Source organism: Cebidichthys violaceus, unplaced genomic scaffold, assembly GCF_023349555.1.
Source record: "Cebidichthys violaceus isolate CVI_PGR_0920_01 unplaced genomic scaffold, fCebVio1.0.p SCAF_66, whole genome shotgun sequence".
Lineage (NCBI taxonomy): Eukaryota > Metazoa > Chordata > Actinopteri > Perciformes > Stichaeidae > Cebidichthys > Cebidichthys violaceus.
The window spans coordinates 560,864-586,137 of record NW_027176883.1 but is presented as its reverse complement, the minus strand read 5'-3'; the positions used below and the strand labels follow the sequence as shown (position 1 = coordinate 586,137).

General features: G+C 46.4%; 1 protein-coding gene across 11 annotated transcripts; it reads left to right on the top strand.

Moving 5' to 3' along the window:
* Positions 1-211: 211 nt before the first annotated feature.
* Positions 212-23,510, top strand: ctnnd1 (catenin (cadherin-associated protein), delta 1). Of its 11 annotated transcripts, none has more exons than XM_068734660.1 (23): positions 212-275; positions 6,665-6,812; positions 9,298-9,372; positions 9,470-9,595; positions 9,712-9,998; positions 10,103-10,193; positions 10,385-10,575; positions 10,747-11,005; positions 11,785-11,856; positions 12,487-12,637; positions 12,720-12,921; positions 14,962-15,079; positions 15,199-15,355; positions 16,642-16,659; positions 16,905-16,970; positions 17,095-17,222; positions 17,787-17,937; positions 18,046-18,241; positions 18,450-18,643; positions 19,392-19,439; positions 19,680-19,762; positions 20,770-20,824; positions 21,252-23,510. In XM_068734660.1, the coding sequence occupies exons 2-23, from the start codon at positions 6,672-6,674 to the stop codon at positions 21,308-21,310; spliced, it is 2,868 nt and encodes a 955-aa protein (XP_068590761.1). In that variant the 5' UTR covers positions 212-275; positions 6,665-6,671; the 3' UTR covers positions 21,311-23,510. The 11 variants fall into 11 exon arrangements, with proteins under 11 accessions (XP_068590761.1, XP_068590768.1, XP_068590763.1 ...); XM_068734662.1 differs by lacking the exon at positions 212-275 and adding an exon at positions 297-574; XM_068734671.1 differs by lacking the exons at positions 212-275; positions 6,665-6,812 and adding exons at positions 554-574; positions 1,468-1,532.
* The last annotated feature ends 1,764 nt before the right edge of the window (positions 23,511-25,274 follow it).

Below are 25,274 nucleotides of genomic sequence, written 5' to 3'. Positions count from 1 at the left end.
ACACATAAAACTTCAATAAATGTAATTACAATGCTTTTTTTTCTCTATAACCTATTAACAATAGCTGTCAGACAAAATGAATAAGGGAATTATTAAAAAGTAATATTGTCACTATGTCAACCTAAATTTAAAATTTCCAAAACGCCCCCTCGTGCTGTTCCGCTCCGTGCTCGTCCATGCTGCCCCCCCCCCCCCCCCCCCCCCCCCACAGCGGAGAGGAAGAGCAGCGACAAGTGAACAACAAGCCAAGGCGAGGAAGCGAGGAAACTGCATAGGTGGGTGTTTTCTCTCCGTCTTCATTCAGAGCCCTCTCGCCCTGCGGTGGACACTTTATTTGTGTGCAGTTGTAGCGTGTTGTGCTCCACCGCGCCGAGGTGTTTCTGTTGTCTCATTTCAACTCACTTCCCCTCCGAGCTGCGGGTCGAGGGGTTTCTGGATCGTGTCAGCTCAGCAGCAGCAGCAGCAGCAGCAAGCAAGCAGCAGCAGCAGCCCTCGGCTAGGCTAGGCTAGGCCTGAATCCACCTCGCAAACACTTATGGACTTTGAAAAACAAGCGTAACACTCTCCAGACTCGGTAAAGGCCCGTCTTTTGGTGTTTCGTGCTCGGTACAGCTGCTCGGGATTGTGTCGTCGGTGGGGAAAAAAGGGGGGGGGGGGGGCGTCCTTTATTTTGGTGAACTTGGTTGTTGTAAACGCAGCGTTAGCAGGACTAGCTACGGTGCAAGCTAACTCGGCTAGCATAGGTGTATTCCTGTCGTTAGCATGATGGATAACTTATTCAGAGTGAGAGTTAGGGAAAAGTTAAATACAACGTTTACGTGTATTTAAAACAAAGACAGCGAACAAACAGAAATGACCCATGTAACGTTGTCTAACAGTTTATTACATGAACGCGCTGCTATAACGTTATAACATTACACGTTGAGTCTTAGACACCAGGCTTAAATCGCCAGTTTTTTTTTTTTTTTTCACGACTAATAAAAGGGTTTTCAGGACAGGTGAGAGTACACGGAAGTGGTCGGCCAGCACCGCCGCGTCACGCTCCACAAGTTAGGAGTCGAAGTCCAGTGTGTCTTATCAGTCTGCTATTGTGTACTGTACCTGAGACGCCCACTCTCTGCGGACGGTGGAGCTGCACGGTGCTTTCAGGTGACTAAGCTTTAGCATGGCGTCTCCTTTTTTGAAATTTTTTTTTTGGAAGACTTTTGTTATTGTGTTGAAAGTCCCTGTTCAGTGTTTCAGCAGCTGTCTTTTAGATGTGGTCTGCAAGGTAGAGGATGGAGACACGAGGGGTGGTTGTGGTGGTGGAGCAGGGTGGTGGTGGTGGTGGTGGTGGGGGGGGGGGGGGGGGGCAAGAACCTGTTGTGTGGGTCTGGGTGTGGTAATAAGGTGGCAGGCATGTTTGTTGCCTCATTATTCAGTCCCTTGTGCAGAGGCTTGCTACTCAGACACCTTCTCCATTTCCAGTTGTTCAGCGTGACCCGGTGCTGGATTACTCGGAGGGACCTGACTGTAGTGGATCGCTCCCTGGAGTAAGATTTGCTGCTCTTAGTCATTAGTTTCTGTGTGTGTGTGTGTGTGTGTGTGTGTGTCTGTCCACAATAACAGCATCCAACCTGAGATGCGTTTGACTGCTTGTCTAACATAACTGTGAGTTGTTTGAGTCGGTACAGTCAGCTGAATCGGTGAAGTTTTTTTTTGTTGGTGCAGCGTGGACATGCCGGTCATATTCCTCTAAATGCCCTCGGGGCATGTCTGCTTCGGCCTGCTGGAACAGATATGGAAAAGATTGGGAGCGAGTGTGGACATGAAGCTTTTCTCAGAAATGTTCCTTCTGTTGAAGATGTTAAAAAAAAAAAAAAAAAAAAAAAAAAGGAGGGGCAAAAAAAAAAAAGTCTTAAATTGGACGTTTTCTTTCTTTCGCTGCCTATAGTTTTCCGAGCCATTTTGTCTGTGGGGGCTGAAGTCTTGCTGCTAAGCCAGTTGTTTTAACCAGGGCTATCATTTGTGAGCCTCTGTAATGACGGGCTTTCAGAGCACACCACGGGTGTGTCCCTCTGACACACAGAAGCCAAGGTTTTTCTTATATTTGCTCCTCCTCCCTGTCTGTTCTCTCTCTCTCTCTCTCTCTCTCTCTCTCTCTCTCTCTCTCTCTCTCTCTCTCTCCCTCCCTCCATTTATCTCTCTCTTCCGCTCTCTACTCCCAATGGTTACACCTACAGTCTGTGTTTTTATTTGAACGGTGTGCACGTCAGCCCGCTGTCTATGCAGTGAAGGACACGTGAGATGTGAGACGGTGTACACGGAGGGAAAATCAAAGTGCACAGATTTCTAAATCCGTGAAGGGAGAGTGTCGTACCCCGAGTACCCCTCGCTCAGTGCCGGTGTGGTTATCTTCTTGGAAAGAATCGAGCGCCAAGTTCGCACTTTTATGGTTCCTCGCTGCAGCTATTTAACCCACTTCCTTGTTAAGTGGTAGTCACACTCTGATTGCAGGCTCACCAGCGGTGAAATCTTTACCGGCTGCTGAATGTTGGTTTTGGCGATTGACCAGGAATGTTCAATATTTGTCAAGTTTTTAACTTCTGTGTTTTGGTGATTGTGAGGAGTAAACGTCTCATTACCGACGAGGATGAATGAGGTTTCATTGGAGAATAAGACCTAAATGTAGAGCTGGCCTACGTTGATTAAATTGAAATATGGTCATGTCTTACAACTGGGGAGACACCAACATTTGTTGACTTCCAGTGGACTTGTGTGATAATAATGTTAGTTTATGACAAATACATTAACTTTGACATGTGTAAGGAGTTCTGTCTGATACCCATTGCATTGCAATAATGTGATTACTCATCATTTTGATTATTTTCTATGTTTACTTTTGATTCACTTTGGTTACATTTGGCATATATATATACATACTGATACATTCTGTCTTGTGATTGATTTAGTTCAAAGATTATGACCTAATCAATAGACACAATCGTTACATTTCGGCATTTGTTTTGCGACATTTATCACCTAACTGTAATGCTGCAGTTAAGAAAGAAACCCCCCCCCGATCACATCCAGCCTCCGAACATATAGTTGAACAGATTCTTTTGGCTGTTTGGTGCTCTATGAATTACAGTCGCCTGCTTGTTTCCTTCCTCGCTCAGAATAGTAACGTGGTGTCCTGTAGATTAGACAGCTGGCCTTGCAGAGGTCCCCGATACGTCTGTGTGGTGAGTGGGCGTCTGTGCATGTGTGCAGCTACCACACTGGAGGGGGGGGGGGGTTTGGTGGTTTCAAGTCAGGACGACAAAGGCGGTAGTATTTGGATGTGGGCCAAGGCTCACACACACACACACACACACACACACACACACACACACACACACACACACACACACACACACACACACACACACACACACACACACACACACACACACAGAGGCCAAATCTCTGTGTGACCATTCAAATGAGGCTGAGTCAGCGTAGCACTTGGCCAAGCCACAACAGCATTTTACCATAGCTTCACCTCAGCTGTGTGTGTGTGTGTGTGTGTGTGTGTGTGTGTGTGTGTGTGTGTGTGTGTGTGTGTGTGTGTGTGTGTGTGTGTGTGTGTGTGTGTGTGTGTGTGTGTGTGTGTGTGCGCGCCTGCCAGAACCACGAAGTGACTAAGTCGCTGAAATAGCAATGATAGCATATGATAATGAAGGAATACACAGCACTGTCGATACTCAGTGGGCTCTGGGTGACAGACTGTGAGTGTGTGTGTGTACTTCACAAAGTTTTCAGTGAGTAGTGGACACTTGATAGTGTGTGTGTGTGTGTGTGTGTACATCTGTGTGTTGGCTCAGGGATGGGAAGTGGCTTAGCGGTGTAGTTCTAGGGCTATCCCATTAGCAGATACAATTTAGCGTAGCTGCTAATGGCCCTACAATGGATTAATGCCTGATGCCCGGGCTTTAAGTGGCTAAAGCCTTTTTAAAACTCTCTCACCAGCCACTGCTCCACAGACGCCGTCAGCGGTGCGACTCTTAGCAGTAGAGCTCGTGCGGTTCTGTCTGTCTTGTCGCTCAAGAGGCCGTCTTCCTCTGTGCTCTAAAAGAAGCGTTGACGTTTTGACAGAGAATAACCCATACTGTGGCACGTCGGCTTATCTGACATATGCCATCGGCGCTCCATTGCCAAGTTGAAATCTCGGTCCCCGTTGTGTCCCTGTGTGTGTTCTGCGCCGACGGCTGACACAACAAACGCGTATTTGTAGCTTGCCGGCACATCTAGTTCCCCGTTTTTTTTTCTTTTTGAGTTTGGGATCTCGGCAAAGAGATCTGTCGCTGTCGAGTGAAGTCTAAGGTTTCACTTCAAGTATTCTTAGCTTTGCGCTGAGGTGACATAAACCCACTCGAGATCATTTCAAAAGCGTCTCTCAATCTGTGAGCGTTACCCACTAAAGGAGCACTTTGTCGGTCTGCGGTCGGACGTCCCGGCTTTGGCTCGGAGGAAGTAATGGGGCTCGACTCTTGTCTTTCCAGGATTGAAGTGTTTCGCCCGGGAAGAAAACACTTTGGTGAGAGTGAAGGGCTCCCTTATTAGGACCGTTTCCAACAGCTGAGACAGGATATGACACGCTAAATCTCACTGTGGAATGTATGACAATGGCGGTGGTGTTTGTGTCCACAAATGGGTCTCTACACACACACAGACAGACAGACAGAGACACAGACAGACAGACACAGACACACACACAGACAGACAGAGACACACACACACACACACACACACACACACACACAGACACACAGACACAGACAGACAGAGACAGACACAGACACACACACAGACAGACAGACAGACACACACACACACACACAGACAGACAGACAGACAGACAGACAGACAGACAGACAGACAGACAGACAGACAGAGACACAGACACACACACAGACAGAGACACAGACACACACACACACAGACAGACAGACAGACAGACAGAGACACAGACACACACACACACACACACACACACACACACACACAGACTCACAGAGACAGACACACACACAGACAGAGGCAGTATTAACTTCACCAATACTTGCCACAACTCTTGTTTGAGTATTCAAGGATATAACCACCGGCCTGGCACACACCCGCCACCTTTTATTTAGTCTCTGACCCACATACACAATCACTCACCCTCACACAGATGTGCGCGCACACACACACTCGCGCTGGCATTTGTGCACACTCAAAAACTTCATACAGGAGTCTTTGTTCACTCAGCCCGTCCAGTGTGTGCAGATGGAGAGCAGATTTGATCTACATGAGTCAGTGAACTTTGAAGTAGAAAATGTTTTGTTTTTTTTTCCCCGGTTTGGAGATGAGCCACGCTGCTGTCATCTGGTTATTACACAGACACCGTAGAAATACTCTTCCCCTTGATTCCTCATTCCTCCCTCCCTGCTGAGGAAGTCTGAGAAAACGGTACTCTGTCATTGTTTGAATGAGGCTGGAGTTCACTTGTTATCACGCCTCCGTAGTTTCGGTTTAGGTCATCCGTGGCACGTGTTCGAGCTGCGCTTTCTGCCAAAAGTCCAGGCTGAGCTGACATGTTGACGGTTTAAAGACCAACTTTTCTACTGCTTTTCTTTGCCGTTTTGCACCTTAATTATGTTGAAAGCAACGCGTCTCTATTGCTGCACAATGGATCGTCGGCATTTGTCACGATGCACTGCTTACATAGTTAACGGTCATGTAATTCAGACTCTTATTTTGAAATGCACGTTGGGAGTATGTTGCGTTCCCTTGAAATGTGTTTGAATTTGAATTATTCTTCTACAGCAGCCCTTATGTGTCTTTAACATTTAATATCATTGATACATTGCATCCATTATAACTCGCAGAGTGCTGTAAGTATAGTAGAATGATGGGGAAACGAGGCAGGTCTGTGGAGAACACACCATCTCAATTCCAAAAACACCTCCTGGATTTTTAAATTCGGTGTAACGTGATCGTGTGACGCCCGTCTCTCCGTACCTCCTCTGAACGTCCTCGCACGTCCGCTCGTCTCCCTCCTTCTAGCTCACTTTCCCCTGCATCCTCGGCGTGAAGAAGCGCTAACGAGCTCCACGCGCTGTAATTGTCTCTCTTCGTTTATCTCACCTCCTCTCTATTTTTAACCTCGCGCCGCGGAAGGTGAAGAAACGCGCCGAAAACTTGCCGGTGGTTCGCTTCCATTCCCCTGCTCGGCTGACGCTGGTCCCGCCTTTTGAAGTTGGACCGAATAATCACTTTTGTCTTTGTCCTCGCTGTTTTCTCGCTCTTGTTCTGTCTACTCGCATCTTCTCTGCACCTGCTTCTTTATCTCTCCGGTTCTCTCTCTCTCTCTCTTGCATCTTTTATCTTCCCTCGCTTCTCCCTCCTGCGTCAGCTCCTGCTGCTTCTAACCTTTTTTAAATTTCCTCTTCATTAGCGCTTCAAGTGTGTGCGCTCTCCCAGATGTGCACGGCGCCGGGGGCCCTTCTGTCTTTGTGTCTTTCACGCGCATGGGTGGTTGGGCCTCTCTGTATATCTTGTACTTTTGACTGAATCCCGGTGTTGGTCGGACCTCCTCTTGCTCTCTGGTGTTGATATCTTGTCCTGTCCTGTCCTCTGCTCTGCTCTGCTCTGCTCTCAGCGAGTGAATGGAGCAGTGTGCGAGTACGGCCTCCCTGCTGGCCTCGGTGCGGGAGCAGGAGAGGCAGTTTGAGATGCTGAGCCGAGCTCTGGAGGAGGAGCGGAGGTCGTGTGCCGGCACCCTGCCCCGCCCCCTCCCCAACATGCAGGTAACACGGAAACAAACCTCCCCCCACCCCCCCACTCTCCAATTTCCACCTTCACCCACATTTTCCATCGAAAAGTCCTTCGGATTCACCTCATCCCATCTGTGTGGACCGACAGCAGAATCCAAACCAAATCTGTAGCAACAAAGACCTCCTCAGTCTCGGAGGTGCGCTTGATTTTTGTGCGTTTAAAGAAGCACCAATACTGCTTTCCTGAGGAGGTCGTTTGCACCCTCTGTCCATTTTTCCCCATCCTCCATCGGTTCCTCCAGTAACAGTCCATGTCTTATTCAAATCAAAAGTCCTCCCACCACCATCATCATCATCATCATCATCATCATCGTCGTCATCGTATCGCTCCACCAATCAAGCTTAACAACAGTGTAACCCCATCGTGTTTGTCTTGACTTGTCCGTTGGAGTTTGCATTTACGATGCGTTGTATTTATATTTATGGTGTAAGAAACGCACCCTCAGCTGCTTTTTTTTTTTTCAGTGCGGCAAAGTCCTTTTTTAGCTCGGACAAACGTCCAGCCCTGTGTCATCGGCTGTCACCTTTTGATTATTGAGTCTGTTTCCAGAGCTAAAGTGTGTTCTGCTGCTTGCTTACGCTCCGTCTTTTATCACCTGTGGGTCAGTTACCTGGTTGAGAGACTACAGAGTGGCTTCCTGCTCTTGAGTTTACCTCCTCGCTGGCACACCCACCAGCTCTCGCTCAGTCTTTTTTTTGCTTCCTTATTGACACGCTCAGTCATTAGCGTGCGTGAGTAAACCAGCGCGCACGCACACACACACACACACACACACACACACACACACACACACACACACACACACTCACACTGTTGTCCCTGAGGCAACCTTTGAAACACGCTCTCATAAACAACTGGGCTCTCTCTCACTTTCCTTCTTTCGTTTGTCGCTCCTGTGTGTGGGCAGGCGTTCTCCAGGACACGACCCGGTCTCAAGGTATTTCTAGTGGCGCAGGAATATCAGTTGTGCGTTGTTTTTTTTTTAAATGAGAACAGGACAGAAATGTAGCCTGTGCTGGTTCTTATCTTGTGTGTGTGCGTGTGTGCGTCTGTGTGTGTGTGTGTGTGCGTGTGCGTGTGCGTGTGCGTGTGCGTGTGCGTGTGTGTGTGTGTGTGTGTTTACATAGCCCAAAGGCTCCGGCATGCCTCGGCTACTCTCCCAGGCAGCGCAAACCCGACCTTAGTCATTACTGACAGGTTCCCACATGCTCACATCTGCCCGGCACTTTCTGCTATTCTCTCCGACGGGGTCCTTATCTGAACTAGAGAGATTTGCTTAAACTAAGTCTCGTCTATTTGATCTGGGCAAAGTAGCACTTAAAAAAAAAAAAAAAAAAAAAAAAGGTTGTCGTTGCTCCTCCTGCAAGTATTATTTCCAGCTTTTTTATTATTTAAAAATGCGGCATTTCTGTCAGCCTGAGACGACGGTTTCCCATCTCTGAATCACTGTCGGGAAGTCTTCCCCATAGCTGTGCCCTCTTAACCCCCATTTGTAGTGGAGATAAAGCAGGAGAGACGCAAAGAGCTCCCCCTGTGGCTGGAATGAGAAGCGCACCACACCCACCGTATGCTGGTGGCGTCGACTCGTAAGAGAAAGAAGTTTGTCTCTTTTGTTCGTCTCTCTCTCTGTGGATCATCATCATGTGTCATTACTAATTATTTCATCCTTTTTAATCTCATTATCACAGTTCATTCATAAGTGTGTTGGATTAGTGTGTTCTGTCTAAGGGTTGAGAGTGTTGACGTGAAAGCCTCTCTTTGTGTTCATGAGGTGTTACATACCTTTTTGGACTTCATGTCATTCTTACCCGCCGTCTAGACCACAAGCGTGTTCAGATGGGTTTTCCGGGTGGAACCGCAACCGTTTATTTAAGTATTATTTTTTTTTTTTTAAAGCAAGGTTTATTACCAATAAAACACCACGACTTCATTACAACAAAGTTGTGGTTTTTCTTTTTTTTTTTTTTGCTGCAGCAATGCAACTTCAGCTATGTTCACACTACGAGTGACGGAGGGTCAACAAGGCTACGAGCCCCTTTTAATAATAATTTAATAACCCGGGAGGGATGGGTATCGTTTGGGTTTTTTCCGATACCGGTGCTAAAACAATACTTTTTAAAACGATACCGGTGCCTAAACGGTGCCTGAACCGATACTTTAAAAAAAACAAACACACAAAATGACGATTGACGACATTAAAGAAAGGCTTTTTTTTATTTTTTATTGCCAAGGCAATTTGTTTTCTTCAAATTGAACAATATATTAACTGTTTGAAGTATACTCTAAATATAAATAAATACAAAACACATATTGGCACCGGTTTTCGGTACCCAACCCTACCGTTAACGTTCAAATGAAAGTTGACAATGGAACCAAATGGAACTGTGTGTGTGTGTGTGCGTGTGCGTGTGTGTGTGTGCGTTGGATCCCCGCTCATGTATTTTGACCTCCCTGCAGAACGGCCGCATTCCTTGTGATGCGGACATAGAGAGGCTGACACTGAACGAGGGTTACATCAACGGGACACATCATGTAAGGAGCCCTTCCACTCTTAAAGACGGTTGACCCCCGAGGATATTCCCCCCCCCCCGTGTGAGACTTATATTTATTTGAAATGTTAAATGTGCAGTTCAGGATGGAGCCTGGTCAGGTGGTGCAGGAGACATACACGGTGGAGGAAGATCCCCAGGAGGTGCCACCTGTTGTCTCCGTGGAGACCGGTGAAGATGGGAGCACACGGCGCACGGAAACAACGGTAAATGACAGTTTTGTGTACATTTGTAGCTTATTTTGAGTTAATCTCTGGATTAGTCTTGTCTCGTTAGTGACATCGTCTTGTCGCCCCCGCCTCCCCTTCTTTTGCTTGTTAAGGTAAAGAAAGTAGTAAAGACCACCACCACTCGCACAGTCATCCCTTCCGTGTCGGACACACTTTCCCTGGACGGTGGGGGTTCAGTGACGGGCATGGGGGGCTACCCTGCACCCATGGTCTACAGACAGGGACCCGGAGGTGGCGTGCCCATGGACTACCCCACCCACACTGTGCCCCGCAACTACCAATACGGACCGCCGGTGGGTTACGAGGACTACCGAACTGGGCCCCCATCTGAGACCTACACGAGCCTCAGCAGGGGGGCTCGCATGGACGATCGCTACAGGTATAGTTTTTTTCGTCGAAGCTCGTGCAGACGGGTTAGACATTAACTTCACAATTTAATGGGTAATCCGGCCAATAGCTCATCACTTCCCTGTCCCTGTCCAGACCGGTCCATCAAGATGGTTACAGAACTATGGATCCGAACTACAGAGCCCCCAGCAGGAACCAGCTGGACCCCTATGCTGCTCAGCCACAGGTATCTTCAACAGTCAAGATTGACTTGCTGTATTTGGTGTTTTCCTTCCATGCTATATGTTTGGACTTGCAGGCACACACACACACACACACACACACACACACACACACACACACACACACACACACACACACACATAAGACCTGGCATGAGTTCACCCCAGCATTTGGCTTGATCCTGTCCCTGTGTAGGTTGGGCGTATGGGAAGTGCCATGGAGCTGTCCTCCATGACGAGGTTTGTCCCAGAGCCGTACGGTCTGGAGGACGATCAGCGCAGCATGGGCTACGACGAGCCCGACTATGGCATGGCACATCCGATGCACTACAGCACCGTGCCTCGCAACCACAACGCATTCCCCCACGGACCCCCACGCAGGGCCGGGTAAGTCGAGTGGTTCTGTAGCGAACTCGTCTGTTTCATGGACGAGTTCTGTTCGTTTTACATCGACGTACTGTCTGCGGGTCATCTTTGAGAGGTGAGGTTTAATAATCGATGTATAAGAGGAGCAAATGATAACGTTCATTTACCTGCGTTCTCCTCCTCCCTCGCCAGGAGCTACGAGGGCACCTTGGATGGCGACATGAGCGGCCCGGGGGACATGTACTATTGGGGAGGAGCGCCGCTGGCCCAGGGGGAAAGAGGTAGCATGGCTTCGTTGGACAGCACTTTAAGGAAAGCTCCCGGTCCCGGCCCCAGCGGCTGGCGTCAACCGGAGCTGCCGGAGGTCATCGCCATGCTGAACTACAGGCTGGACCCGGTCAGGAGTAACGCAGCTGCGTACCTGCAGCATCTCACCTACAAAAATGATAAAGTAAGAGATGCAAATGTACACGTGTATATTTTTATATTTATATAAATGTGTGATGCAGGTTGGAATAGACTTTGAGTAAATCAGTTGAGGAAGGTCATGAGTTTCCTCGAGATAAATGAAGCATGTATGACAGAGGATACAGCAGAGAAAGACAAGAGTCAAGATTACATAAGGAAGCAGTTGGATGTGTGCAAAACTTTGAATTGGAACGTGCCCCAAATGTAGAACTGTCAATGTTTTGGTGGAAAATGTTGCCGTGCTGGTTGTTTAATCTTGTGGCATTGCACATGTGTTTATAATAACATGAACCATGTTATTATAGGGAATAGAAAGTCTGTCAAAAGCTGCTGGGGAGACTCTTAATTTAACTTGTTTGTGTTGATTCACACCACACTCTTTAATCTGCATTTTATACTCAACTTATACACGAACACCCCGGTTGATTTTGTCCAATGCCCATTCCAATAAAGTTAATTCAAACAAGATGACATGCTGTTGAATCCTCAACAATGATAATAAAAAAAAAAAAAAAAAAGAGAGATTCTCAGCACGACTTTGTGCAGAAAAGAAAACACGGAGCTGCAGATGGCGGGAAGATGTTTGTTCTCTGTTTTGCTTTGTTTCTACGTCGTTCCATCTTTTTGCTTTTTAAAGATATTGATGTTGACAACTTGGATTTTGCTGGACTCTGTAAAAAAAAAAAAAAAAAAAAAAAATCAGTAAACTAAACTCTCGGCTCGTCTGCATTTATGTTTACGTTCATCCTTTTTGCTTTCCAGGTGAAGTGCGATGTGCGTCGAATGAAAGGCATCCCAGCGCTGGTCTGTATGCTCGACAACCCAAACAAAGAGGTTCGTTTTCTGTTCATTCCTTTCTCACTAGTTATGGTTGGAGTAGGGGGGGGGGGGCAAAAGTGAGGCTTAAGGGATGTAGTGTACGTCTGTTGTAGTAGTGAGACAGGTCAGTGGCCTGAGACGAGGGCTCTAATACCGATTTAGAACGTGAAATAGAAATAAGCGCTCCGTATTTCACTGCTCCTGGTCAACAACTGTGCTAAATATGGTTTCGGCCAAAACATTCTGTGGGTTTTGTTTTCTTTTTTCTACGATCCCCTTTCATTTAGCACAAGCTGCGGCGAGGTTTTGCTGATCTTCGTAGGGGCATTACCAGACAAACCGCATCACGCATTCCTCTCTCGAGGCAAAGACGCGTCTTAATTTCACATTTCATGCTGTACGGCCAGTGACGAGTTTGAAGTCTTGAGTTTGTGTGGGATGACTTGCTCTCTGGAGAAATGGGTCAAACAAAAGTGTGTGTGTGTGTGTGTGTGTGTGTGTGTGTGTGTGTGTGTGTGTGCGCGCTATGTTGTGTGAAGAGCTTTATAGGATCATGCAAACATGCTCATGTCATTTGCATGTAGGTGAGAGCAGCGCTCTCTTGACTAATGGCTCAATAAGCTGTCATTGCGTCTTTTGTTGTAGGTTCACTATGCAGCCTGTGGAGCACTGAAGAACATCTCGTATGGCAAAGATCAAGACAACAAGATCGCCATCAAGAACTGTGACGGAGTGCCCGCTCTGATCAGGCTGCTGAGGAAGACCCGCGACCAGGACCTCACCGACACCATCACAGGTGAGCGACGGAGACAGCAGCGCAGCGCAGCGCGATGCGACGACCGAATTTTTTGCCTGTTAAATATTTACGTTTGTCGCAGGGACGCTGTGGAACCTGTCGTCTCACGACTCCGTGAAAATGGAGATCGTGGACCACGCGCTGCACGCCCTCTCCGACGAGGTGATGGTGCCTCATTCGGGCTGGGAGCGAGGGACCAACGGAGCGGGAGGAGGGGAGGAGAACTGCAAGCCCAGACATCTCGAGTGGGAGACCGCCCTCACCAACACAGCGGGCTGCCTGAGGTACGCAAAGGGGAGAGCTGTTTTGAGCTGCTACCGGTGATATGAGGGGAGACGGGAGGAGGAAGGGTTGGCGGCGAACGAGTGAGGACGGTGGAGACGTGCCAGCTCGACAGACTGACGGAGCAGTGGGGATGTATGAGGGAGGAAGGGAGCAGTTGACGGAGCAGAACAAACATCATGGAGTGGTCTTGATGGAGAGAGAGAGAGAGAGAGAGAGAGAGAGAGAGAGAGAGAGAGAGAGAGAGAGAGAGAGAGAGAGAGAGGGGCTATGTTCATCTTTTATTCCACTAATAATCAGCGTAATGATACAGACTACAAATGTCTCCTCTCAGTCAGAACACACCCATTCTACATTGTTCAATAAATACATTCTACAACACATTTAATTGCACTTAATAAACCGTTTATAGTCAGTTTTAGCGGATAGAAATGTGCTTCTGATTGCTTTTCCGTTTTCGGATAATACCCATACAAGAGCTGCAGTAAAATTATACTTTAATAAAGCTTTCAGTTGAAAGAAATAAGCACCAATCACACCAGTCCATCATATTCCTTAGCTTGCATGTGGTAATTGTGCTTATCAAAAGCCTTTTTTTAATCTTGACCTCTAGCACATATAAACAGGATATCTGATTTGATATAGTGCTCATTAAAAGACGTCGGTGTCAAATGTCAGTTATTTATTGTGGCTGAAGTGCAGCTTCTCAGTAACTGTAGAACCAGGAGAGGGCAAAGAAGGGACAAGCGGAGGACAGCGGGGCATTGACTTCTCAACTGTAAACAGTGTGTTCTGTCTCTTATCTGTGCATTCCCCATTGACCACACGGCTAATTACGGTGTTTATGTGTCAGGTTTACAAAAGTATGTGTGAATTATAAGAGTTTGGTATTTTGCAGAATTGCTCTGGACAGTGTCTGTACAGATCTGCGGCGCCATTTAAAAAACACAGCATCTATACCGTTTTTATCTGTCATTTTATTGATACTGATTAAATGATTTGCTGTCGTACAGAGCGTTGACCAACAGTGGTGTAGCTTCTTATTAAGAAGTGTAAGGGAAATGCATCAGACTGAGTCAAAGTAGGAAACTTGATTATTGAAGAGAAGGAGAGCTGTCAAAACAATCCTTGTTTGACAGGTTCATGATCATCATGATGAGTTTAAGGTAAATCCAGAACAATCTGAATTTTGATTCTGAGGTTTAGTAGAACACTAGACTCATACACCAATTACGTTTTAGCTTCATTATTCCTGCATCAGCTTGTTCGCTTGCTAAGTACAGCTGAGGATGATGGGATTTGCCTTTAGTTTTGCTACGTTAATATTTGATCTCACTTTGTTCCGGTGGACAAATAGGATTTGTTGCCAGCGACTTAACGCACTCAACACCCTCATTTTTAGAACTGTAGCGATTTGAAAAACGCTCGTCTTTGCGACATGTAAATAAACCTCCTGAACTGTTCAGTGAAGTGGAATCGGTGCCCCATGCTGTGGAGGGGGAATGTGTCCTGGTATTGTGTGAGAGGGGCGGGCCTGTCACCGGGGGGGGGGGGGGGGGGGGGGGGGGAGAGGCCAGCACAAAAGACCAAGGCTGCGCGTCATTCCACAGAGTTTTCTCCCTCAAGTTCCTTTTCTTCACATGTCTCCTGCATCAGCGAACGACGAACTAACTGGTCTCAGTTTCCACATGTCTCCGTCCTCCCAGTCCTGTTAGGACTCTAAGTAGGACACAGTCAGAGACCAGCTGACGAAATTGGTCCGAAGCTGTTACTTGATCCCACCAAACTGTACTCTCTTTGTGAACCAGTAGATTCAACAGGCGTTTCATTCAAACAGCTCATGGGGGGGCGGGGGGGGGGGCGTGTTGAAGCATTGTGTGCTGGAATCCTTTTGTAGTCACTGAAATGTCCTGTCCCCCTTTAACCTCTTAACCGCCTCAATTATTTCCTCCCAACCTTTCACTCTTCCCAACCTTTCAATCCTCGCTTTTGGTTTACATTCTTGTCTCTCCCTCTCTCCTCAACTTTCCACCGGTTCAAAGAAACGTGAGTTCAGAGCGAAGTGAGGCGAGGAGGAAGCTGAGGGAGTGCACGGGATTGGTTGATTCGCTCATGTACATTGTCCAATCCCAGATTGACTTTAAAGAAGTCGACAATAAGGTAAGTGGAACTCTAGATCGGTCCGCTGTCGATGTGGTTTCAGAGAGAGCTGTGCAAAGTCTGATAAAGTGAGTTTGCGTTTCAATAATCCCCCCCCCCCCCCCCCTCCATCTTTGCAGTTGATAGAGAACAGTGTGTGTCTGCTGAGGAACCTGTCCTATCAGGTGCACCGTGAGATCCCCGGCTGTGAGCGCTACCAGGAGGCCGCGCCCCTCAACCAGGGCCCCGCCCCCTCCGGCCAGAAGGGCGGCTGCTTCAGCTCCCGCAAGAGCAAAGGTCTGTTTGTTAGAGGGAGAGAGAGAGAGAGAGAGAGAGCGAGAGCGAGAGAGAGAGAGAGAGAGAGAGAGATTTGCGGTGATGTCACTGTTGACAGTGGTGTCTCACTAAACTGATACACACACACACACACACACACACACACACACACACACACACACACACACACACACACACTTGCACAAACAAAACCACTCGCTCACACAGGAATGTCAGCAATTTCCCCGACTGCAAGAAAGCTCGTCCTCTCTACCGCTGCTCTCTGTTTGTGTTTCACTGAGAGTATTCATTTCTCAACCACACACCCCATTTTCTTCTGTTTAGCTGCTTTTACCACGTTGTTATAATTATTTTTGCATCTTTCAGCATTCAGATTCCATATATTCTCTCTGGTTGTTTTCTTTTTACTTGGATATAATATTGGAAACAATCTAATCGATTTATAAAAGCTTGAGTATCCATGCTAGCAGTATACATGTCAACAAAAAAAAAAAGATAATAATGAATAATTAAGATAATAATGCTGCAACTTTACTGATCTGATCTGCCAATTATCTTTTTGATAAATATGAAATCCTCACATTTGAGATGCTGAAATTAGTGAATATTTGAAAGCATGAATCAAAACGAATTGATAAATTGTTTCAGCTTTAAAATGATGCACAAAAAATAATAATAATAAAAAAATAAATATATATATATATATATATATATATAAAATCATTAAATAACCGGCTCGTTGGGGTGATTGCTACTTTCTGACAGCAGTCTGTACAGAGAGTGATCGGGTCTGAATGATGCAGAATTATTAAACTACGGTACGTGATACTCAAAGGTCGTAGAACACAAGAAATGTGCCGGATCACTCGATATCGCACGTGTCCAGACTCCAGCTGTCTTGTTAGGTAAATGCTTACCTGTGTACTTATAATTTTCAGGTGTGTTGCACAGGAATAAATCGCAGCAACGCATTCTCCCACCGACACCGTACAGAGCGAGCGAGCGAGCGCGTGTGTGTGTGTAAAACACGGTTCCATGAGCTGCTGTGTGTCCTCTTTATTTGCTTTACTTTACACTCGGCATGCCACATTGCTGATGTCTGTGCGTTGGCGGCAGCAGCAGCAGCGCTGTTGTTGGGAAGCAGGTGTTGGAACTAGGTGGCTCAGTTTTACGGCTGCTCTCCTCTTTTACTCACTGTAAATGCTCTCTCTTCCTCCTGTTCCGTCTTTCTCTCCTCCCTCCTCCATTCTTCTCTCCCCCCCCCCCCTTTTCACGCTGGGCTACAGATGAGTGGTTTTCCAAAGGTAAGCTCTTTACGACTGCACTTTTGCTTCTGCGGTTGTTGTTGTTGTTGTGGTAGTGGTGGTAGTAGTCGTAGTAATAGAGTAGCTGAGCTAACAGGTCAGTGTAACTCTCTTAGTACTAACATGCACGCCTCATGCATCTCAGTTTTTGGTCATAGCGCACATCTAACCGAACTAGAAGAGCGATACTAACAGCGGTGCTCTCAGCTTCTGTGTGTTTCTAACGCCGTGATGTTTGATTCCAGGTAGAAAAGATGAAGATGCAGCTGCAGACATAATAGACATTCCAAAGAGGACCGCACCTGCTAAAGGTAGCAACGGGCTCAAGGCGACACCTTTATTCTAAAATATATGTATCATGCAGTACAGAAAAACTAAATATACTGTATTTTGTTCACAACTTTTTTTTTTTTTTTTTTGTCTTCTTTCCTATAGGCTATGAGCTGCTGTTCCAGCCGGAGGTGGTCCGCATCTACACCTCTCTGCTGAAGGAGTCCAAGAACCCCACCGTGCTGGAAGCCTCGGCCGGAGCCGTTCAGAACCTGTGCGCCGGACGCTGGACCGTAAGAGCCGCTATTCAATTACTGCCCTTGTTCCTCGTCACAGACGCTCCCAGTGACGAGATCTGGAATCCGAGCAAAAACATGAACATAGATAGACCAATGCAACGCTCTTCACAGGAAGCCAAACAGAGCATCCTAAGACGACAGTCATTCAAATCTGAGAATGAAGGCGTCGCGTCCCTTTACAAAGTGCTTACTCGCCTTTTCTTGGGTCTTGCCCATGACCTTACTTACCACCACCACGTCCAGTCTTGTTTAATGTTTAATACATATCCGTGGGGAGATGCCATACTTGCCTACCCCCAATATAAATACAGCGTCATAATTTAGATGACTCTTGACAGGACACTGTATCGCTGAATTCATGCAAACGTAACCTAAACCGGTGCTCTGCGCATTGTTTTATGAATATATGAGAGTAGATTCAGATGATGCAAATAATCGATTCCTCTTGCAAAGGGAAACCACTTGGAAAATGACAAAGGTTTGTTTGTACACAACGGTGATAGTGTGTCAGAAAACCCACATTTTTAAAAAAAAAACGTAATTGTGTGTCTGTTGCAGTACGGCCGATACATCCGTGCCTTGCTGCGCCAGGAGAAGGGTCTGCCCATGATGACCGAGCTGCTGGCCCACGGCAACGACCGCGTGGTCCGCGCCATGTCTGGAGCCCTCCGCAACATGGCCATTGACGCCCGCAACAGAGATCTACTAGGTGAGACTTTTGAGCTGGTCCCGCTGTCGCACAAAGGGATGAAGAGGGATGGTCGTGTTTTTTAAAAAAAACGTTTAAACGCTCTCCTCAATACTTGTGCGTTATCAGGTAAACACGCGGTGCCTCACCTGGTGGCCAACCTGCCGGGCGGCGGTCAGAGTCAGCCGGTGCGAGCGCTGTCGGAAGAGACGGTGGTGTCGGTTTTGAGCACGCTCCACGAGGTGCTGGGCTCCAGCCTGGAAGCGGCCAAGACCCTCAGGGCCTCGCAGGGAATCGAGAGACTGGTGCTCATTAACAAGGACGGGTAAGGAGCTGAGATCCTTTTCCGTCCATGTCGGCACGTTTGTCGCCGGTTTTGAGTGACATGCCTGCATTATGCGTGTGCTTTAATAAGTCTTATCTTTTTTTAATTCTCTCTCTCTCTCTCTCGCTCTCGCTCTCTCTCGCTCTCTCTCGCTCTCTCTCGCTCTCTCTCGCTCTCTCTCTCTCTGTCTGTCCACCGGGGTCACCAGTAATCGCTCTGAGCGGGAGGTGCGCGGGGCCGGCCTGGTGCTGCAGACAGTGTGGGGCTACAAGGAGCTGCGGCGCACTTTGGAGAAGGACGGCTGGAAGAAGACGGACTTCATGGTCAACCTGAACCCTCCCGGCAACAACACCAGGGCCAACGGAGGATACGAGGACAGCACTCTGCCGCTCATAGACAAAGGTCGGGAGGCGAAAAGGGGAAACGCGTGCATGTAAAGTTTAAACTGCCGCTAAAAGTTCAACCGTTACGGGCCAGATGTCTGTCTCTTTGTGTTACTGTGTTACTTTGCATGCAGGTCCACTCTGATAATAAGTAAGGCATTGAAATGCTCCATTTCCAGTGGATTTGCCTTTTTCGCGAGTCAAGCATTTTGCCGGATAGTTTGTATTTTCTTAAGCGTGGTTACATGAGTTACTTATCTACAGCCGGTGTATTACCGTCAGTAGTTAGGTAACATGCTTCTGCTGTAGGTAGTAATACACTGACGGTGGATAAACACCTCACACTTAAACCCAAACTAACCCTGTTAAGCTGCACGGAGCTCTGCTTTGACCTCTACACGTCTGACCGTGTTTCAAAGGATGATCTCCTTGTTTCTATGTTTGCAGAATGAAATAGAAGATGCAATTAATTCATGAACGTTCGTCTCGGCGTACAGGATTGTATAAGTGTTTTACCACGGTGGGGCGTTTTAGATAATCCCAGTTGTCAGTCACCACGTTCCTAAACCTCACCCATTACACAAACTATGTATATTTTTTCAAATACTAGCTGGCTCATGCCCGACACTCTAAACTCTTAACAAGACACTCGCACACCTACACGCTATTCTATCTTTGGCAGGAGATGGTCGGGCCGTTATCGCCGCCATCGCGTTCATCGTTGCGCGTCGATGCTCATTGTCTTTTGTGTCTTCTTCAACACACAGGTGGCAAAGGGGACCGGGACATGATTCCAATGAATGACATGGGACCAGGCAAGTGTGACCGCAGACAATATGCACACGGGACACAACTGGGCCAGTAGCGCACTAGATGGAACTTGTCAATGAGTAGTTTTTATTGTGATCTGTGAGATCGTTGCATCACACGCACGCGCACACAGACACACACACACACACACACACACACACACACACACACACACACACACACACACACACACACACACACACACACCCCCCTTGCTGCTTTGACATATTGTTTGTGCTCTTCAGATGCCTACTCCACACTGGACCAGAGAGGGAGAAGGAACACTCTGGATAACACACTCGAACCTGCTGACAGAGATGCAGTACAGGTAAAAAGTGGCCACATGAACACACACACACACACACACACACACACACACACACACACACACACACACACACACACACACACACACACATCCCTGCATGACTGCACCATTATGAGAATAACTCCCTCAATCCTGACATAAACTCTTCTACATACTCCACTTATTAATAATACGACTAATAGAAGAAACTAGCTCATGACATCAAAAGTGCGTTTGTGACCCACTTGCTGTAGAGCAATCGTTCACAGGATGTCACGGTCTGTTATCTTATATTCTACTATTACAGTCTGCCTCTTCATCGTCTCTGTGAGAACAAGTCTAGTGATAATGATAATTATTATTATTATTTAGTTTTGGATTAGGTATTGATTGCTCATGATCACCTCGCTTGAAAGATCAAAAATGGTTAGAAGTATGCAACTGGTTAATCGTGTGCAACACACACACACACACACACACACACACACACACACACACACACACACACACACACACACACACACACACACACACACACACACACACACACACACACACTCTTTGAGGTTGAGACGTTCAGGACTTCCTGCTCTGTGTGTTACTGTGTGAACGGACGTGCTCTCACACACACAGCCGCAGACAGCATGTTGATGCATGTCTTGTCAAAGCGCTGTGGTTGATCTGGGTCTTCTTTTCTTCCACCTGAAACGTAACGTAACATGAAACTAACCTTTTGTGACCCTCCTTTACTCTCTCTCATCTCCTCTTTTCTCTCTTGCTGTTCTATTTTTCTCCTTCGTCTTTCTTTTTCACGTTTTCTCCTTTTTTGGATTTTAACACTTAACCCTTTCTATTTCTGTATTTGCTCCCTCCTCGCTGTGTATGCTCTCTCTATGTATGTCACCTTTTGGTCTCTCTCTGCTTTCTCTATCACACACTCCTACTCTCTCTCTCTCTCTCTCTCTCTCTCTCTCTCTCTCTCTCTCTCTCTCTCTCTCTCTCTCTCTCTCTCTCTCTCTCTCTCTCAGGGAGGGATGTATGGGGAGAGGCAGGCCTCTTTGCCTCTAATGGATTCTTACGATGGTTAGGCTACACCCACTGTCACACTGCATGTCAGCGCATGGTATGTGTGTCCCACAGGCTGCTCCTCTAAACTCACTGCATGGCCAAATATCTCAGTCGTGTATTAAGAGTTGTGTGTTTGACAGTGACCGGTATTGTTGAGCTTCCATTGTACTTGTATGTGGACCGTTTCTTTTTTTTTTTTTTTTTTGTTGCTTTCCCTGCTGGTGTAAAAAGTGAAGAAGTGTAAAGTGACTTTATTTATTTTTCTCTTTGCACAGTTTGTGTACTTTGAGTGTAACGCGTGGTGACTTTGTTGCCAGCGGTCCATATCCTCTATTGTATTTCATACTTAAATTGTGCGATTCTTCCCGCATAGGCATGAACGACTCGCATTAGCCGCTCCACATGATCGATCCCCACACTTGTGCCTCTCGGTCTCTTGCAGAAAAACTGATTGTGTGCATCACGAGACGACAACCTCCTCCCACCTACTGCCCTTGCTGAACTGACTCTGGGGGACCAACGACACTACCGAGGGGATTAAACTCCATCCTCTCAAATCTTCTGTCCCTCTCTCTCTCTCTCTCTCTCTCTCTCTCTCTCTCTCTCTCTCTCTTCCCCCCTTTTTTTGTTACATTCCTCCATTGCAGCTGACAAACTAATGAAACCACTCAGACATACTTGACGTGGCTCTACGCTCCCTGTGGACAACTGGATGAGACACTATGACCACTTTGTGCTCTGCAAGTCCCTGAACTTAAAAAAAAAAAAACAACAACAACAACGCTAACCACTCCATCAGATACCACAACACTACACTGCTACACTACAACGTGCTCGGACAACACTAATTCTCTCTTTGGCGATGAGCAGAGACTGTGGCTCTCATCTGAGGACTTTTCTCTTTCTTGGAGGTGGGAGAGTAGACATAGACTAATCAAACTAATTAGAAAGTCGGGATCAGAACAGGACGCTTTGTTGAAAATTTTGCATAAATTCCATTCTGTTTGAAGTAATCAAGGAAACGTTTCCATCTCTCTCTCTCGCTCTTTCTCTGATGCTTAAATACTACAAAAACAATGTTTTCCTACCACTGAGAACCAATGTTTAATGATCTAATCGGATATGTGTAAAGCTTCTGCTCCTGTTTTTGGTAGTGGTTGTTCCTCTTCTCGCTTTGCTCTGTACCACGGTAATGTACATGTGCCAAATGACACTGCTACTGCTGCGACTGCCAATGCTGAATGCAAGAACTTCACACACACACACACACACACACACACACTCACACACACACTCAACTTTTACAGCAGCAACACTGAAAACTGTCATCTGCTTTGTGTGTGTGTGTGTGTGTGTTCGGCTTGTGTCGGTGACAGCCCATCAACAAGATGCATGGGGAATGCCACCATTTTTTTTTTTCTGTATTTGATTGTGATCCATGAATATATAAAAAAAAAAAAAAAAAAAAAAAAAAAAAAAAGGGTGGTGGTTCCAGTATGGATATATTCCTACAGACAGAAATAGGAGGAGACAAATTATTCTTCATAGACGGTGTAGTCTGTTAAATGTAAGCCCCTTCACGTTGTAATTCTTAGGAGGTATCGCAGGATTTGTGGGGTGCGCTTAATGTGCATCTGCAGGTCTGTCATCTTATGAATGTGTACATACCAGACTGTCTCTAGCAGCATCTGTGTGGGCTAACTGGAGTGCCTCGCTCATTCAGGATAGGGCTGATGGGTAAACGATCACGGTGTCTTTTTTTTTTCTTTTCTCAGCAGGTTACTAGTTGGGAATACTGTATATGGAACTCATCAGTTTTCTATTCTGCAAAAATAATATAATATGTGAACTTGTACTTATGTAAGACTGGATTCTTGTCAATGGAATTGGTTGTTTTTTTTTTTTTTTTATATAACGTATTGAGTTCTGTATAACTTACTGCTTCTCAAACCCACAGCCGAGCCGGCTTTAAGACGACACAGCAGTACGCGGGAGGAGACGCAGCATTGTCCGCATTTCTTTTTAAAGTACAGTGCCGTGCTTGTTCTGTAGGAGAATACTTATTCTTAGTGCCGAGTGAGATGTAGATACTTACTGAGTGGATGATTAAAAGAAGCACTAGGGAGGAGGGGGGGGGGGTTAATGTGTTTGTTTTTTTTCTTTCTTTTTGTTACCTTTTTTTTTAAAATTTGTTTTCCATGCCAGTTGAAACACGGAGGACGCATCTTTCTCGAAGTAACACGTTGCCTTGGAGAACGGACCGACTAAAAGAGATCAAGGGGTTTGTGTTCGGAGGCTTAGACCACAATTTGCCATTGGAAAAAGTGGAGAAAAAAATAAATAAAAGCACATTTAAACTATATATATATACACAAGAGTATATTTGTTAATTTTAATGGTTTTATGTATTTCTTTTTTTTTTTATATTGATTTGGGTTCAATCGTTTCTGGGTGCTCTTGGTGAATTGCATTATGCGATCAGTTTATGTTTTTGATTGAAAAACATTCAGTCTGTATCTAAATTAAATGCTAAAGTTAGCGAAACAGAAATCATTCAGCATAGTCATCGGATACTGGATCACTCATTCTGGACTACACTTTAATCTCTCTGCCTTGGCTCTTAAAGTTGCATAATTCTCATTTATGAATGAATCATGTAACTAGCAATACTGTTTTTAATAAAAAGGAAAATGATTTTTCAGAGTGTTTTTGTTTCTCTTGTTTATCACACTTATTTCGTGACGAGTCAGTGAGGAGCAGTTCATTACGGAAGCTGCGGGTAGTTCCCCCTCGTTGTCACGTGACAGAGCGGCCACTAGGCGGCGCACTTTTTTTTTTGCAACTGCGACAACTAGGAACTAGGAGGGAGGTGACAAGCGTGTGATGCCTCTGCGACTTCGGGGTTCAACGCGTTAACACACCGTTTAATGACAAAAAAAGAAGAAGAAGCCCTTCCAAGTGCAACAGATGCATAATGCTGCTGGTAAGTGTCATTTAAAGCTAATGCTAACTGTCGCCTCACTTTTAGCTGCAGAGTGCGAGCTTTTACCGAAGTGTTTGGCCAACGGCGTCATCTTGCTAACGTGGAGTTGCACCGTGTTAACTTAGTTACATTGTTAATTTACAGGTTTTTTTTTTTATATAAGGTGGCTTATTTTCCCCCTCCATTTGTCTGCTAATGCTAGCTAACGTGCAGCCGCAGAGACCAGAAGAATGTAGCTTATTGCAAACTCTTAAATCCAATTAAAGAAATATATTTTGTCAAATTGTAAATATGCCCATTGTGGTTGTAGAGAACATTAGAATAAATTAAAATGGGAATGTTTTTACCCTCAAAAGTATAAAAAAAAATAACGTCACTTTTAACCTCTTAACTTTCCACCAACATTGGCAGTGCGCGAGCACAGTTGTGCCTCTCCACGTGCTGCGGTCACAACACGCTCTTTAGCCTTTTAGGGAAACTGTTGCTTTAATAATCTGATGACGTTATAACGTTATACTGTCGGGGCATTATTTTAAGGTTCTTTACACATTGAAAATTAAATTTAAATTGGGGCCCACATAGGTACCAACAGTAGCAAGTGTACTTAGGTTTAACCTTATTCCTTTATCTGACACCTTGTGTCCTCTCCTTGCTCCCAGTACCCATGAGGCCATGCAGCGGTACAGGTGGCCCGGTTATAAGAAGCAGCTGCTTGGAGAGCTGCAGAGACAACAAAACAATGCCCAATTCTGCGATGTCCTGTTGAAGACGGAGGGTGAGCCGTGTTGGCGTACCTCAAGTTTAAAAATGATATTGTAATAAAAAAAAATATTAACCTCTTTTTCTTACCGTGGGTGAAAAGGTATCTCGGTCCCAACCCACAGTTGCATACTTGCGGCTCTCAGTCCCTCCCTGCGTCAGAAGCTCTCGGCCTCCCCGTCGCCTCCATCCGGCCAGAAGCGCGAGCTCCTGCTCCAGGCCGTGAAGGCCCAGACCCTGCTGAAGATCGTCGGCCTTCTGTACTCTGGGGAGGTGGAGGTAACGGGACGTGCGGAGCGGAATGACTTGCTGTCCGCGGCCCGCCAGTTTGGGATCACAGACCTGGTTGAAGGACAGAGACATGGAGAGGTCGGGGAGGGAGAACCCCAGAAAAGTTGTTTTGGGAGTTGCAGGAATGAAAGGGGAAAAATGCAGGACGCACAAGTTCAGGGTGCTGGGTGGAGAAACACGGTTTCCCCAATTGAAAAGGGAAGTTGTGTATCCACAGGGAGACGGAATGTTAAAGCTGATCAAAAGACGGCGGGCCGTTCTAATACACACTCGGTCCAAACTGAACATCCGGCCCCAGGGCCTGAACCCTCCGTCGCTAAACATTTGGCTTGTTCCATCTCATTGCAATCCCAAAGCGTCGCTCTCGATAAATGTTTCAGCTTCGCTCCTCGCCCGCGTATTTCCCGCGTGCGCGTTGGAGAGCAAAGCGAC